Genomic DNA, 15081 nt, shown 5'->3' on the forward strand with positions numbered 1-15081 from the left:
TCTCTCATCCCAAAGTCAAAGGTTTATGACTTTAGAAAACTTAGTTTTTTGCCCATTCTAATGGGGTATTGGGGGAAGTGAAAATCTATTAACTTTCCTGAAAATTCTTCTCCATTCTTCGTCAAAAATATTTCATCTTGGGCGCCTGGGTGGCTCAGTGGGTTAAGCCGCTGCCTTCGGCTCAGGTCATGATCTCAGGGTCCTGGGATCGAGTCCCGCATCGGGCTCTCTGCTCGGCAGGGAGCCTGCTTCTCTCTCTCTCTCTCTGCCTACTTGTGATCTCTCTCTGTCAAATAAATAAATAAAATCTTTAAAAAAAAATATTTCATCTTATATACATATATACTCAGTCCTATTTTGTGATTGAAGATATGCTTATTTGAAGACTCATTGCCATTTGTTATCATATGTTCAGATTTTCCCATTTAATGGATAGGTGCTATGTTAACTTGAAAACAAAATATCATTTGCTTGACAAAATGTTGGAATGCCATCCAGAGATTTCTCATGGGAACTTTGCCCCCCTCCTTCTTCCCACTTGAGTAGTATTTGTATGAAGGAGCACTGGGCTCCAATCCTTACTCTTCCACTTATTAGCGCAATGAACTTGGGAAACTTTATTATTTGGGGCCTCTGTTTCTTTATTTATAAAATTGGGACTTACAGTACTTTTGTATGTTTATGTAAAATCACAAAATCGTACTGCCTAGCTCATAGTGAATGCTCATTGAGTGTCTGTTGAATCGTCAGTCTGAAAATATTGTAACCTATTCTAACACTGACACTGTATTGATTTAAAGAGAATCAGCTATTTTAACTTGGAGAATGTTTTATGATTTTTTTCTTAATAGGTCTAAAATTTAGCTAAAATGTTTTTCATTTATAAAAATTTAAATATGTTCTCAAATAGCAAAACAAGATAACTTTAAACAGTTTTATTTATTTATGCACTCATTTTAAAGAGGTACTAATAAGAACTTTGTAAGCTTAAGTAATTGTGCTGACATAATATCTCTTTTATCAGGACTGATAAAATTGGTTTTGAGGTAAATTAGCTTACCAGTTCAGTGCAATTGTGATAAGGATTAGAAAAATTAAATTTTACCTTGTGAGTCTTTAGTTATGGTTCTGTAGATATGAAAGTGTTAATTTCTTTTTTTAAAATTTTTTAAAAGATTTTATTTATTTAATTGACAGAGATCACAAGTAGGCAGAGAGGGAGGTAGAGAGAGAGGGGGAAGCAAGCTCCCTGCTGAGCAGAGAGCCTGATGCAGGGCTCCATCCCATGACCCTGGGATCAGGACCTGAGCCAAAGGCAGAAGATTTAACCCACTGAGACACCCAGGGGCCCCAAAGTGTTAATATTTCTAATAAGCCATGATTTTAATATAGTTTATATTTACTTTTTTCTTCCTGCCTTTTTTCTCCCCCCAAGGGAAAGAGTTACTTCAGAACAGAAGCTCATTTTTTTAATTTGATAGATTGCAGTAAACTAGTAAATGATTTACCTATAACAGGCTCATTTTACCTTAGTCTATAGTCTGTCCTACACTCTGTTCAATATAAGTGAATGTTTCTGGAATGGAAATTTTAGAATTGCCCCTCTGCTCCTTAAAATTCTTCAGTGTCTCCCATTGGTCTAAATCTTTAAGGGTGGCATTCAGGACTTTGATGATCTGGCTCTCATCTGCCTTTCAGATGTCCTCAAAGGCCAGTCCTTCATCCCAAGCTTTAATCACATCTCTAACTCCTTCAAGTTTTGTGATCTCAGTATATGTCAGACTTCTACTTAAAACCTACTTATCATTCGTGTTAGGAAGACTGAAGCCCTCCTTTGCCCTGTGACAGTAATTTTCAGTTATTTTATCATTGCTTATCTAAGTACCCAAATCCCCTGACTAGATGTGAGTTGTAGTGATTTTTATTTTTGACTTGTTTTTTTTTTTTTCCCCCCCTATGGATGCCTTACATTTAAAGTTTGTTGATAAGGGGTGATTGTTTAATTTTGGCAAATTTTAAACATTTTGTTTTCTAAAATAGAAATTGTCATAATTTTACATAAATAAAATTGGGCAGACTCCAATTCAAATAATAAATATGTTTTATAGCCTTCAGCTTGGAAACCTGCAGAATTATGATCGCCATGTTGGATGTATCCTTGAATAAAAATAGAAAATACTAGAATATAGAATAATCGCTTTCTGAATATAACCAAGCAATTATTGGCTATAAATGGCCATAGTAAATTGGAGATTTTAAAAATACTTTGTAAGATCCTATTTGAATTCCATACTTTTCCATTTTTATGCAATCTATTCATATGCTGAATTTGGTGAACTTGAAGAAGCATTGTTTTAGTCAATGATTTGCAGTTTCAAGCCAAGTAAATTCTCTTTGGTATCAAAACTTATTTTTATTGATAAAATTATCAGAGAGATTACACAGGAAAAATGGGATTTAATGAATTCAAGGAACTCTGGGCAGCTCTTAATGCTTGGAAGCAAAACTTCATAACTATTGATCAAGACCAGAGTGGCACAGTGGAACATCATGAATTGAATCAAGCCATTGCTGCTATGGGTAAGAATATTAAAATTCTTTAGATTATATTCAGATCATCTTTGTTCTTTGATGAGATGAATCTTAATTGTTAAAATTTATTAAGTAATAAAGGAGTATATTATTTTGCCAGCTGTTGCCCAATTTGAAGACCTTTAACAAAACCATTTTATCTATGATTTTTCCAAAAGATGATCTTTTATACATGCTGATTGATAAAATAATTTCTGAATTTCCTCTGTTAAGTATATTAAAATACATTTTCCTAATTATTGGTAATTACCATTTATATTCTATCTTTTGTAATTTAGTAAGATCTCTAATACTTAGTTATTTAGTTATTTAGCTATTTATTTTTACCAAATTTTTTGAAATATAATTAATATGCAGTGTTATATTAGTCTCAGGTGTGCAGCACTTCTATACATACCCATAGCAGATGTGCAGCCATTCTGTACATTCCTCAGTGCTTACCACAAGTATATTTACCGTCTGTCATCATATAGTATATATTATGATCTTATTGATTATATTCTTCATGCTGTATTTTTCATTTCTGACTTAATTATTTTTTATTTTTTTAATTTCAATTTTAAAATTTTTTAAAAGATTTTTTTTTTATTTATTTGAGAAAGAGAAAGACAGAAAGACAGAGAAAGAGAGAGCATGAGCCTCTCCTTCAGCAGAGGCAGAAGGAGAAGTAGGCTCACCACCAAACATGGAGCCCAATGTGGGACTCGGTCCCAGGACCCTGAGATCGTGACCTGAGCTGAAGGCAGATGCTTAACTGTCTGAGTCACCCAGATGCCCTGACTTAATTATTTTTTAACTAGAAGTTTGTACCTCTTAATCTCCCTTCTGGCAACCATCAGTTTGTTCTCTGCATTTAAGAGTCTTTTTCTGTTTGTTTGTCCCTTTTTTCTTTATTTCTTCAATTCCATATATGAGTGAAATCATATGTCTTTCTTTGACTTATTTCCCTTATCATAATACCCTATATAAGCACATCCATGTTGTTGCAAATAGCAAGATCTCATTTTTTTTATGGCTAAATAATATTTCGTGTGTGTGTGTGTGTGTGTGTGTGTGTGTAATATCACATCTTTTTTTACCCATATATCTGCTGATGGACACTTTGGTTGCTTCCACAATTTGACTATCATAAATAGTGCTGCAATAAACATAGGACTGCATATATCTTTTTGAATTAGTGTCTTCCTTTTCTTTGGGTAGATATCCAGTAATGGAATTACTGGATCATAGGGTTATTCTATTTTTTAATTTTTTGAGGAACTCCATACTGTTTCCACAGTGGCTGTACCACTTTACATTCCTGCTAACACTGCAGAAGGGTTTCTTTTTCTTCACCTCCTCACCAATACTTGTTAGTCCTTGTCTTTTTGATTCTAGCCATCCTGACAGAAGTAAGGGGGTATCTCATTGTGGTTTTGATTTGAATTTCCCTGATGATGAGTGATGTTGAACATCTTTTTGTGTGTCTCTTGGCCAGCTGTCTTCTTTGGAAATATCTCTGTTTAGGTCCTCTGCCCATATTTAATTGGATTATTTGGAGTTTTTTGTGTTGAAGATATTAACTAGACATTGTAGTAATAATTTTGCAATATATACAGCTATGGAATCATCATATTGTACATTTGAAACTAATTTTATATGCCAGTTATACTTCCATGAAAAATTTTTTAAAAAGGAAATACAGAATTTGAATGGTAGCAAAGATTTACTAACAATCTTTGCTTTGATATTCTTTAAAGAACTATAAAATTACAGAATTGAAATACTGAATCATTAAAATCTATAAAATACTCTGGACATTATTTAAAAATCAAAATATATTTTAAAAACACAAAAATATAATTATTTGTTTTCTTAGTGTTGTCTTCATTAGAAAGCTAGAATTGTGATATTTATATCCCGCTTAACCAGTTTCTTATTTTATTAGTAATAAAACCTTTTGGTAAATTTCAATGTGAATATGTTTTGTTTCTAGTGTATATTTTTATGGAATGAATTTTGAAAATTTATTTTATGATTGTTTTTAAAGAAAATGCAATGCTGTGGTGTTCTTGTGGTGTTTGGTTTTAGAAATTTTAATGTATAAATTCCTTTTTCTAGGTTATAGGTTGAGTCCTCAAACACTAACTACTATTGTCAGACGGTACAGCAAGAATGGCCGAATCTTCTTTGATGATTATGTTGCTTGCTGTGTGAAGCTTCGAGCATTGACAGGTATTTTGATCATTTAAAAGTGGGTGCAATATTATGTAGTTATTTTTCTGAATAGTATCTCTCATTTTCTTCTGCAAGTTTATAATATATGTATTTTTCACCTTTATTCACCGTTAAATCTAATCACTTTTAAGGCTTTAAAAATTTAGTAATATGAAGAGTGAAAAATTGTTATGGCTCAGTTTTGGAAAGTTTTCTTCATGTCTCAGTTGCCCAGGATATGAAATCACTTGATTTAATTGGGAATGAAAAGAGAGAGTAGGAAAACCGTAGGTTTGTCTCTTCTCACAAACACAGCTAGGTAACTATCAAGTTATCCTAAATACCTCAGAAACTGACCTGAACATTGACAGAACAAACTCCACAACAGAAGGGAGAGAACAGGTTCCATCAAAGAAGGTGGGAAGAGCGGAGATGTGGTTTAGGGGAGAAAAGGATCATGAGTGTGCAGAGAGGAGTAAGCCATGGTCACGGAGAAGGGCAATAAGAGAAAGGAACATCCAGGAACACACAAGAACATTTCCCCAAAGCCTTTTGTTTGGAAAATGAGAGGGGCTGAGTTTTTTGAGTTCTTGCAATCAGTGGGGCTTAAAACCTGGGCTTTTAAAGGTTAGCGTGGTTGGCTAGGATAGAGCCCAGAGGGCACTGCGCTACTCTTGGAGAGTAGGCAGGCAAACAATCAGGGGACAGATAATGTGGAAGGAATGATCTGAAGAATGCTTAGAGCACACCGAGGAAAGTATTCATTCTTCTTAGACCATGTCCCTGCGAGCTGGTTCATGTCGTTTCCCTCTCCTGCCCATTAGTCTAAACACAGAGCCATCTGTGGGAACCAGTGCAAAACAGACACTGGCTCCCTAATGTTTATACCAAACCTCACACCCCTGAACTGTGGCAAGATTGCCCTTCTCAGTCAAACTTGCCTCAGTCCCAGTGTGGTTGGCTTATCCCCCAGAAGACCAGCACAAGCCCCTGCCCGAACCATGTCTCCCAACTAGAGAATTCTGCAGGGCCTCAGTTCTGGTGCAGGTGGTGTTAGGTCTGATTTCATAAGCAGACCAGAACATACCTAGTTAAAACTTACTACATTCTGGCCAAGGACCAAATACTGCCCACAGCAGTGGCCTGAAGGAGCACATAAGAGCAGAGCATATATTGCACACACCAGAGACATTCCATAAAGTGCCAGGGCCTAGACACTATATGACCTCTTCTTCATAAAGCCGTTACTTTCAGGAGCAAGTGGCTTTTTTCACACATAGAAGAAGGTAGAGACTCAGACAAAATGCCAAGATGGAGGAATTTATCCCAAATGAAAGAACAGGATAAGGCCACGGCCAGAGATCCTGGCAAAACAGATATAGGTAACATGCTTGATGGAGAATTTAAAACAACAATCATAAGGGTACTCACTGGACTTGAGAAAAGAATAGAAGACATCAGTGAGGCCCTTACCACAGAGGTAAAAGAGATGAAGAATGCAATAAATGAGATTGGAAACAGGCTTGATGCAGTGAGCAGCTGGCTGGAAGAAGCAGAGGAATGAATTAGTAACCTAGAAGACAAAATAATGGAAAATAATGAAGGTGAGTAAAAGAAAGAAAAATTACGGAATATGAGAATAGACTTAGGGACCTCAGTGACTCCATCAAACAATAACATTCGTGATAACAGGAGTCTTAGAAGAAGACAGAGAAAAGGGGGCAGGAAATTTATTTGGCGGGGGAGAAATCTGAAAACTTGCCTAATCTGGAGAAGGAAACAAACATCCAGATCCAGGAGGCACAAACAACTCCCTTCAAAATCAACAAAAGCAGGCCACACTAAGAAACATTCTAATTAAATTTGTAAAAATGTAAATGATAAAGGAAAAAAATCTTAAAAGCAGCAAAACCAAAGAAGTCCTTAACTTAGAAGATCCAAAGGTTAGCTGGAGATTTCTCAGCAGAAACTTGGAAGGCCAAAAAGGAGTAGCGTGATTTATTCAATGTACTGAATAGGAAAATTCTGTAGCCAAGAATACTATATCCAGTAAGGCTATCATTCAGAATAGAAGAAGTTCCCCCAGAAAAACAAAAACTGAAGGAGTTCATGACCACTAAACCAGCCCTGCAGGAATATTAAAAGGTACTCTTTGAGTGCAATGGAGAGACCAAAAGTGAAAAGGAAGATCAGAGAAAATCTCCAGAAACAAAGACCAAACAACTAATAAAGTGGCACTAAATATATATCTGTCAGTAATTATTTTGAATGTAAATGGACTAAATGCTCCAGTCAAAAGACAAAGGGTATCAGAATGGATTAAAAAAAAAAAAAAAGACCCACCTATATGCTGCTTATAAGAGACACCTGCAGATTGAAAGTGAGGGATGCAGAAATACCACACAAATGGATGTCAGAAGAAAGGCAGAGTAGCAATACTTCTGTCAGGCAAACTAGATTTTAAAGTAAAGACTATAGCAAGAGATAAAGAAGGGCACTGTAGGGCGCCTGGGTGGCTCAGTGGGTTAAAGCCTCTGTCTTTGGCTCAGGTCATGATCCCAGGGTCCTGGGATCGAGGCCCACATCGGGTTCTCTGCTCAGCGGGGAGCCTGCTTCCCTTCCTCTCTCTCTGCCTGCCTCTCTGCCTACTTGTGATCTCTGTCTGTCAAATAAATAAATAAATACACTTAAAAAAAAAAATAAGAAGGGCTCTATATCACGATAAAAGGGACAATCCAATAAGATCTGTCAATTCTAAATATTTATGTGTCCAATGTGAGAGTACCCAAATATATAAAATAATAACAAACATAAAGGAACTAATTGATAATGGTACAGTAATAGCAGGGGACTTTAACACTCCACTTACATCAAGGACAGCTCATCTAAAAAGAAAATAAACAAGGAAACAATGTCTTTGAATGACATACTGGACCAGATGACTTAACACATATTCAGAACATTGCATCATAAAACAGCATAGTATGCATTCAGGTGCCTATGGAACATGCTCCAGAATAGATCACATATTAGGTCACAAATCAGGCCTCAAAAAGTAACCAAAAGATTGAAATCTTACCACGCATCTTTTCTGACCACAACACTGTGAAACTAGAAGTCAACCACAATACAAAATTTGGAAAGACCATAACAACATGGAAGTTAAATAACATAGTACTAAACAATGAATGGGTAAACCAGGAAATCAAGAAATTAAAAAAAAAATACAGGGACAGAAATGAAAATGTTGTAAACACAGTGGTCCAAAATCTTTGTGATGGAGCAGAGTGGTCCTAAATGGGAAGTATACAGCAAAACCAGCCTACCTCAGGAAGTAAGAAAAATCTCAAATAACCTAATTTTACATCTAAAGGAGCTAGGAAAGAAACAAAAACAAAAGAAAATCAAAGCCAGGAGAAGGAAGGAAGTAATTAAGATTAGAGCAGAAATAAATGATAGAGAGACTAAAACATCAGTAGAACAAATCAAGGAAATCAGGAGTTTGTTCTTTGAAAAAATTAATAAAATTGATAATCCTCTAGCCAGATACCAAAAATAAAAGAGAAAGGACCCAAATAAATAAAATCACAAGTGAGAGAGGAGAAATAACAACCAATACCACAAAAATACAATTATAAGAGAAGGTTATACAAAACTATATGTCAGCAAATTAGACAACCTGGAAGAAATGGACAAATTCCTAGACACATATAAGCTACTAAAATTGAAACAGGAAGAAATAGAAAACTTGAATAGACTAATAGCCAGCAAAGAAATTAAATCTGTAATCAAAAAAAGTCGCAACAAACAAAAGTCTAGGGTCCGGTGGCTTTATAGTTGAATTCCACCAAACATTTAAAGAAGAGTTACCTATTCTTCTCAAACTATTCCAAAAAATAGAAAAGGAAAGAAAACTTCCAAACTTATTTTATGAAGTCAGCAATACCCTAATACCAAAACCAGATAAAGACTTCCCTAAAAAAAAAACAAAAAAAAAACTACAGGCAATATCTCTAATAAACATGGACACAAACATTCTCAGTAAAATATTAGCAAATTTTATCCAGAAGCACATTAAAAGAATCATTCACTATGATCAAGTGAGATTTATTCCTGGGTTGCAAGGGTAGTTCATTATTTGCAAATCAGTCATCATGATGCGCCACATTAATAAAAGAAAGGATAAGAACCATACGTTTATTTTAAAAGATGCAGAAAAAGCATTTGACAAAATACAACATCCTAGGTAAAAAACAAAAACAAAAACAGAAAACCTCAACAAAGTAGGTTAGAGGGAACATACCTGAATATGATAAAAGCCTTGTTTGAAAAACTCACAGTTAATACCGTCTTCAAAATGAGGGAAAACTGAGAGTTTTTCCTTTCTGGTCAGAAATAAAACAGGGTTGTCTGTTCTCACCACTGTTATTTAACACAGTACTGGAAGTTCTAGCAAGCAGTCAAACAAAAAAAGTAATAAAAGGCTACCAAATCGGCAAGAAAAAGTCAAACATTCACTATTTGGAGATGACATGATACTTTATATAGACAACCCAAAAGATTCCACCAAAAAATTGCTAGAACTGATACACAAATTCAGTGAGATCATAGGATACAGAAATCAATGTACAGAAATCAGTTGCATTTCTATATACCTCAAAGTAGCAGGAAGAGAAATTAAGGAATCAATCCCATTTACAATTGCACCAAAACCAATAAGATACCTAGTACTAAACCTAACCAAAGAAGTAAAACACCTGTACTCTAAAAACTGTACAACACTGATGAAAGAAATTGGAAAGAAATGGAAAAACATTCCATGCTCATGGATCGAAAGACCAGATACTGTTAAAATGTCTATGCAAAGCATAGTCTATACATTAAATGCAATCAATATCAAAATATCAACAATGTTTTTCACAGAGTTGGAACAGACACATGAAAAGATGCCCAAGATCACTGATCATCAGGGAAATACTATAATATGATAATCAAAACTACAGTACGATAATCACCTCACACCTGTCAGAATGGCTAAAATCAACAACACAAGAAACAACAGGAGTTGGTGAAGATGTGGAGAAAGGGGAACCCTTTTGACCTGTTGGTGGGAATGCAAACTGGTACAGCCACTGTGGAAAACAGTATGAAGCTTCCTCAAAAAGTTAAAAATAGAACTACCCTCTAACCCAGCAATTACACTGCTAGGTATTTAGCCAAATACAAAAATACTAACTCAAAGGGATATATGCACCCCAATGTTTATAACAGCATTATCTGTAATGGCCAAATTATGGAAACAGCCCAAGTATCCATCAGTTGATGAATGGATAAAGAAGATGTTATATATATACAATGGAATATTACTTAGCCATGAAAAGAATGAAGTCTTACCATTTGCAAAGACAAGGATAGAGCTAGAGAGTATTAAGCTAAGCGAAGTCGATAGAGAAAGACAAATGCCGCATGATTTCACTCGTGAAATTTAAGAAACTAAACAAATGTGCAAAGGGAAAAAGAGAAAGAGACAAAGCAAGAAACAGACTTTTAACTATAGAGAACAAACTGATAGTTACTGGAGGGGAGGTGGGTTGGAGGGATGGGGGATATAGGTGATGAGGGATATAGGTGATGAGTATTAAGGAATGCACTTGTCGTGATGAGCACGTGGTGATACAGAGTTGTTAAGTCATGATACTCTACACCCAAAACTAATATTGCATTATATGTTAACTAACTGTAATTTAAATAAAAACTTAAAAAACCTTTCAATTAAGTATGAAATTAGTCATTTTTTAGTGCTTAGGGACACCAAGTATTTGAAACTATATATTTAAAATTTTAATATTTTTGTATGTTTGTTTGAAGATTTCTTTAGGAGAAGAGACCACTTACAACAAGGAGTTGTGAATTTCATATATGATGATGTGAGTATTCTGATATTTATACTATGTTCTAGATGTGTTCAGTTGTCAAAAAATTTAAGTGAATCCTGGTATCAGTACTGGGAATAATAGGTTTTATAGACCATATACTTTTTCTGGATTTTTCAGCTAAATGCAAATATGATTTAGTATTTTTATAAATACCAACTTTACTTTATATTAAACATAAGGATACTTCTAAATTTTATGACATGTTTTTGGTAAATCATTTTTTTTTTTAAGATTTTATTTGTTTGTCAGAGAGAGAGAGGATAAGCAGGGGGAGCGGCATGCAGAGGCAGAGGGAGAAGCAGGTTCCCCACTGAGCAAGGAAACTCATGTGGGACTCAATTCCAGGAGCCTCGAATCATGCATGACCTGAGCCAGAGGCAGATGCCTAACCACTGAGCCACCGAGGCATCCCATCTTTCAAATCATTTTTAAGGGCAAAATTACCATTATTTTTAAAAAGAGTAGTTTACTTTTGTACGATACTAAGAAAAAGGAAATATTTATGTATGACAGGTAACGACTGTTCATTTCTCATTTCAAGTGGTTGCAATTAGCATCCTCCCATTTTTTTAAATTGAAACTATAGGAAAATTATATTTCACATGTACATCAGAGTTTTTGTTTTGTTCTTGTAATAGGGAAGTTATAGGATCAGGGTTTCCCTACTGGTGTATCCCGATTTACATTATAAGCCTTGGAAGCATTTAAGACTTCCCCTCTTGTAAAAATGCTTTTACGGAGTATAATTAACCAAAACCAAAAACATTTTATTCTTACCAGCTGATGATTTTGCTTATATATTAGTTTTTGCAGGGTACTATGGCAATTTGAATGTCTAGAATTCAAAAGCTGAAGAAATACTGTGAACTTTTTTACCTGGAAGAAATGAACTGGACTACTTTGAATTTGAAGCTTTGGGGCTTTTCTGTGTTTCTGCCTATTAAATCTGTTCCCTTTCTATGTGTTTTAACTTTAGTGCACAGTCCAAAACAATAAAAGAAATGTTTTTGTATTTGGAATATTAATTGCTTTTAGAAAAGTTATCACTTAACAGATATATGTATAATATTGTAAAATATTGGTATATGATGAATTGATATAAATACCTCTTAACCTTAATTTTTAACATTGTTAACCCAGAAGAATGTACTTACAAGAGAGTATATAAGAAGCCAAATAATTAAAGTTTAGATAAAGTTAATGTATACTTACCAGAAGGTTACAAATTATACTTTGAAATTTTGTAGCCATTTATTGTGTAGGTGAATAGAAGGAGAAACCTGGATTTTGTGCCATTTTTGTAGAAGAGTTTATTCCTTGATCACATAACTCAAGAACAGAAACTCCCTCATCTTTGTCTATGAAGAGAGAAAGTTCCTAAAATTTTATGTTACATCACCTTAAGTGCACCATAAATTAACCTATAGAAAGAAGGCTACTGGAGGCATTTCTTTTTCTTTGTTTTTATCAGTGCATTTTTTCTTTTTTCAGTATGCTTCTTTGTCTTCTGTGGAAAAAAATTCTTAATAAACACAACTTTTATGGCTGCATTTTTTTGTTGTTGTTGTTAATGACAACATAGCCTAAAATGTCATCTTCCTTTGACTTTCTGGATATGATATATATTTTTAACAAAAATGTCAACATTTGAATGTATTCCATGAAGCTAAATTGTTTTTTATATATAATGCCAACTCTTTACAAAATTAAAAAATCAAGTAATCTACCACTTCGTTTAAATGTTCAGAGATTGTAAGTTTGACTTTCTCAACTTTGGCTGGGGGTTTATCATTAGCATTCATAAACTGGTTGTGGTCTGTAGTGTGGGGGGGTACTGACCACAATAGGCACCACGACCTGTTTTTGTGGCATTGTTGTGGAAAGCTGCAGAGTGGTCATCAAATCCTTAGCATTTAAGATCCCGGTGTCAGCTATTGTAATTAATCCAGCTGCTTTCCTGGCAAACATTCTAAGCCTTTCTTAGTGAAGATTAAAAACGCATGTATTTTTCTTACACTTTAACTGAAGGTCTTCCAGCTTAAAATGTGAGTACAAATTGACATGATTTTAAGTGTGGCTGGTGACCAAATTAATTATGCTTTTTATAAAATTCTGTTTCTTAAAGGCTGGAAGGCGAATAGCAGTGTCTTGAAAGAAAGCTTTTTACAAACCCACAGAATTTTAAATCAACTTTTACTTTTAACAGTCCTGGAAAGGAAGTATCGGAGAGTCATTTTGACATTATAACTTTATATAATTAGCTGTTAGATTGATTTGGTCAGCAGTATAAAAATGTGTGATGAAATAATCCATATACTTTTGTCCTGGCTATTAAGTTTTTTTCCATGAACATATATTTGATAATGTGAGAGGGTGTTAACTGAGCCATTAAAAATATATATATATATGTATAGGATTCGAATTAGAAGTCTTGTTGGAAAAACCTAATGTAAACACACTGAGATCATTCATGTTGAATAAGGGTGATAATATGACTCAGCAGGCTGGGATCTTAACATCCAGCTTACAGGTAATCCAATCACTGTACTGTTCTGACGGCTGTTATAGTTTTTCTTACTTGGAGGCTAGTGGTTGAGGCAAAACTTTAAAAATGACGTATGGTATTCCTCATAGAGGTTTCTGCCAGGTTGCACTTTGTATTAGAACTCTCTAAACCATTCTCTGACTCCTCTTCCAAAGGTGTTCCTGTGAATTTTGGTCATAGATCTGTGAAGGAGTTTCTATGACCAAACATATTTAGGAAGTTTTCACCCTTTTCAGGGAGCTTGATAAAGCCTAAGGTACATAAAATCCTGTTTACTTTTATTTACCTAGTTTTTTCCCAAACTTTTTTGACCACAGAACCCTTTTCTCCAGCAAAACTGATTTTCCATGCCAGGCCAGTTTACTTGTCAGCCAGTTCTTTTACACTTTCTGTTAAATAGGTGATTTTATCAAACAGCCATTGAGAATATTTTGTTGGGTTTTGTGTACTGAAATGCGATTCACTTTTTGATGCTCTCAAGATAACTGATGTAAACAGACATCCGTTACTAAAGTAAAAATTAAATAGTCTGATGTTGAACAATGACTGGAATCTGAATATAGCATCATAGTTTGTGCTGTTTAACTCACACCCAGTTTTCTTGTAATGATGTAAATTATTGAATAATGTACACTCTTAACATCTAAGTGCTTTTATTTATACAGTAAACGTGTTTCCATGTCATTTTGAGAATTTTTTAATAAACATTCAAAGAGCTTGCTGTAAAGTTTTGTATTATACAAAATCTGTTACATATATATGAGATGCTCCAGTTCAAATAACAGTGCAGTAAATTCACCTATGCCTTTAAACACCGCCAAATGATTAAATGTCAGGTATTGCACTTCTATTTTGAGTGGCAGTTTACACATTTTAAATTACATCAAGGGGAAATCAGTACTATTGGAGTCTTAATTTGGTCCACTTTAAGTGTAATTTCAAGGACTGTGCTCATGTGATCTATTTAAGCATGCATTCAGAAACAAAAAGTAATTTAAAAATGTCAAATGATATGTTTATTTCCAGAAAAGGTATTCACCCAGGAAGAAAGTAGAATTTATTAATGTAGTTTAAAGTCTGTGCAATTTTAAGAAATGACCAAAAAATCAATTTGTGATTATTTAAGTAAAATATACTAATCAAGTTTAGTTGTACTCTTAGGGCATTACTAAACCGGACAAACTAAATACATAGTATTTGTCAGAAATGTGCTTTTCTTTTGTCCTTTTATGTTTGACAGACTCCTAGATGATATGTTTTCTCTATTTGTAGCAGTTTTCTGGGAACTTAGTAGGAATGCATTTTTGTGAAAGTCTGGTAACTATATTTAGTGAGTAAAAACCCAAGACTTCTTTCAGGTTAGCATTTTTTTTTTTTTTGTCTCATAAGCACTTTGAAATAAATGTACAATGCTAAGCTATCATCTAAGAGTATGTCTAGACTTTATAACAAAATTAGGTGATGCAAAGAAAAAACAAAATACTGAGAACTTCTGTTACAGTGATAAATGCAGAGAGGATTTTAAATGAATACCGTTTAGGTAATTTGTAGTCTAGAATAAGATTATAACATCATATATGTCCATATATTAAGTTAAATTTTTTCCTGTAATTTAGAATACTGAGCACAAAATTACTTTCCAGCAAACCACTAGGATACTTATGAAAAATTTCTGTCTGACTCACTATCAACTCATTACTTGGATGCTGGGAAGTCTGTGCTTTTAATTGTTTCTTGCCATGTCTTTTTCTGCTTGTTTTTAAAAACTGGCATATGAAGAAAAGAGCCCTATAGTACTTAACATTCTTTTTA

General features: G+C 34.2%; 1 protein-coding gene across 3 annotated transcripts in view; it reads left to right on the plus strand.

Moving 5' to 3' along the window:
* Positions 1-13996, plus strand: part of GCA (grancalcin) — a 50503-nt gene extending 36507 nt beyond the window's left edge. For all 3 annotated transcript variants that reach the window (XM_059394083.1, XM_059394084.1, XM_059394082.1), the window contains 5 exons: positions 2109-2152; positions 2433-2580; positions 4693-4806; positions 10657-10715; positions 11529-13996. In XM_059394083.1, coding sequence (XP_059250066.1) covers positions 2109-2152; positions 2433-2580; positions 4693-4806; positions 10657-10715; positions 11529-11555 — 392 coding nt within the window. In that variant the 3' untranslated portion in view covers positions 11556-13996. The remainder of the gene's footprint in view (positions 1-2108; positions 2153-2432; positions 2581-4692; positions 4807-10656; positions 10716-11528) is intronic.
* Positions 13997-15081: the final 1085 nt, after the last annotated feature.

Source organism: Mustela nigripes, chromosome 3 (genome assembly GCF_022355385.1).
Source record: "Mustela nigripes isolate SB6536 chromosome 3, MUSNIG.SB6536, whole genome shotgun sequence".
NCBI lineage: Eukaryota > Metazoa > Chordata > Mammalia > Carnivora > Mustelidae > Mustela > Mustela nigripes.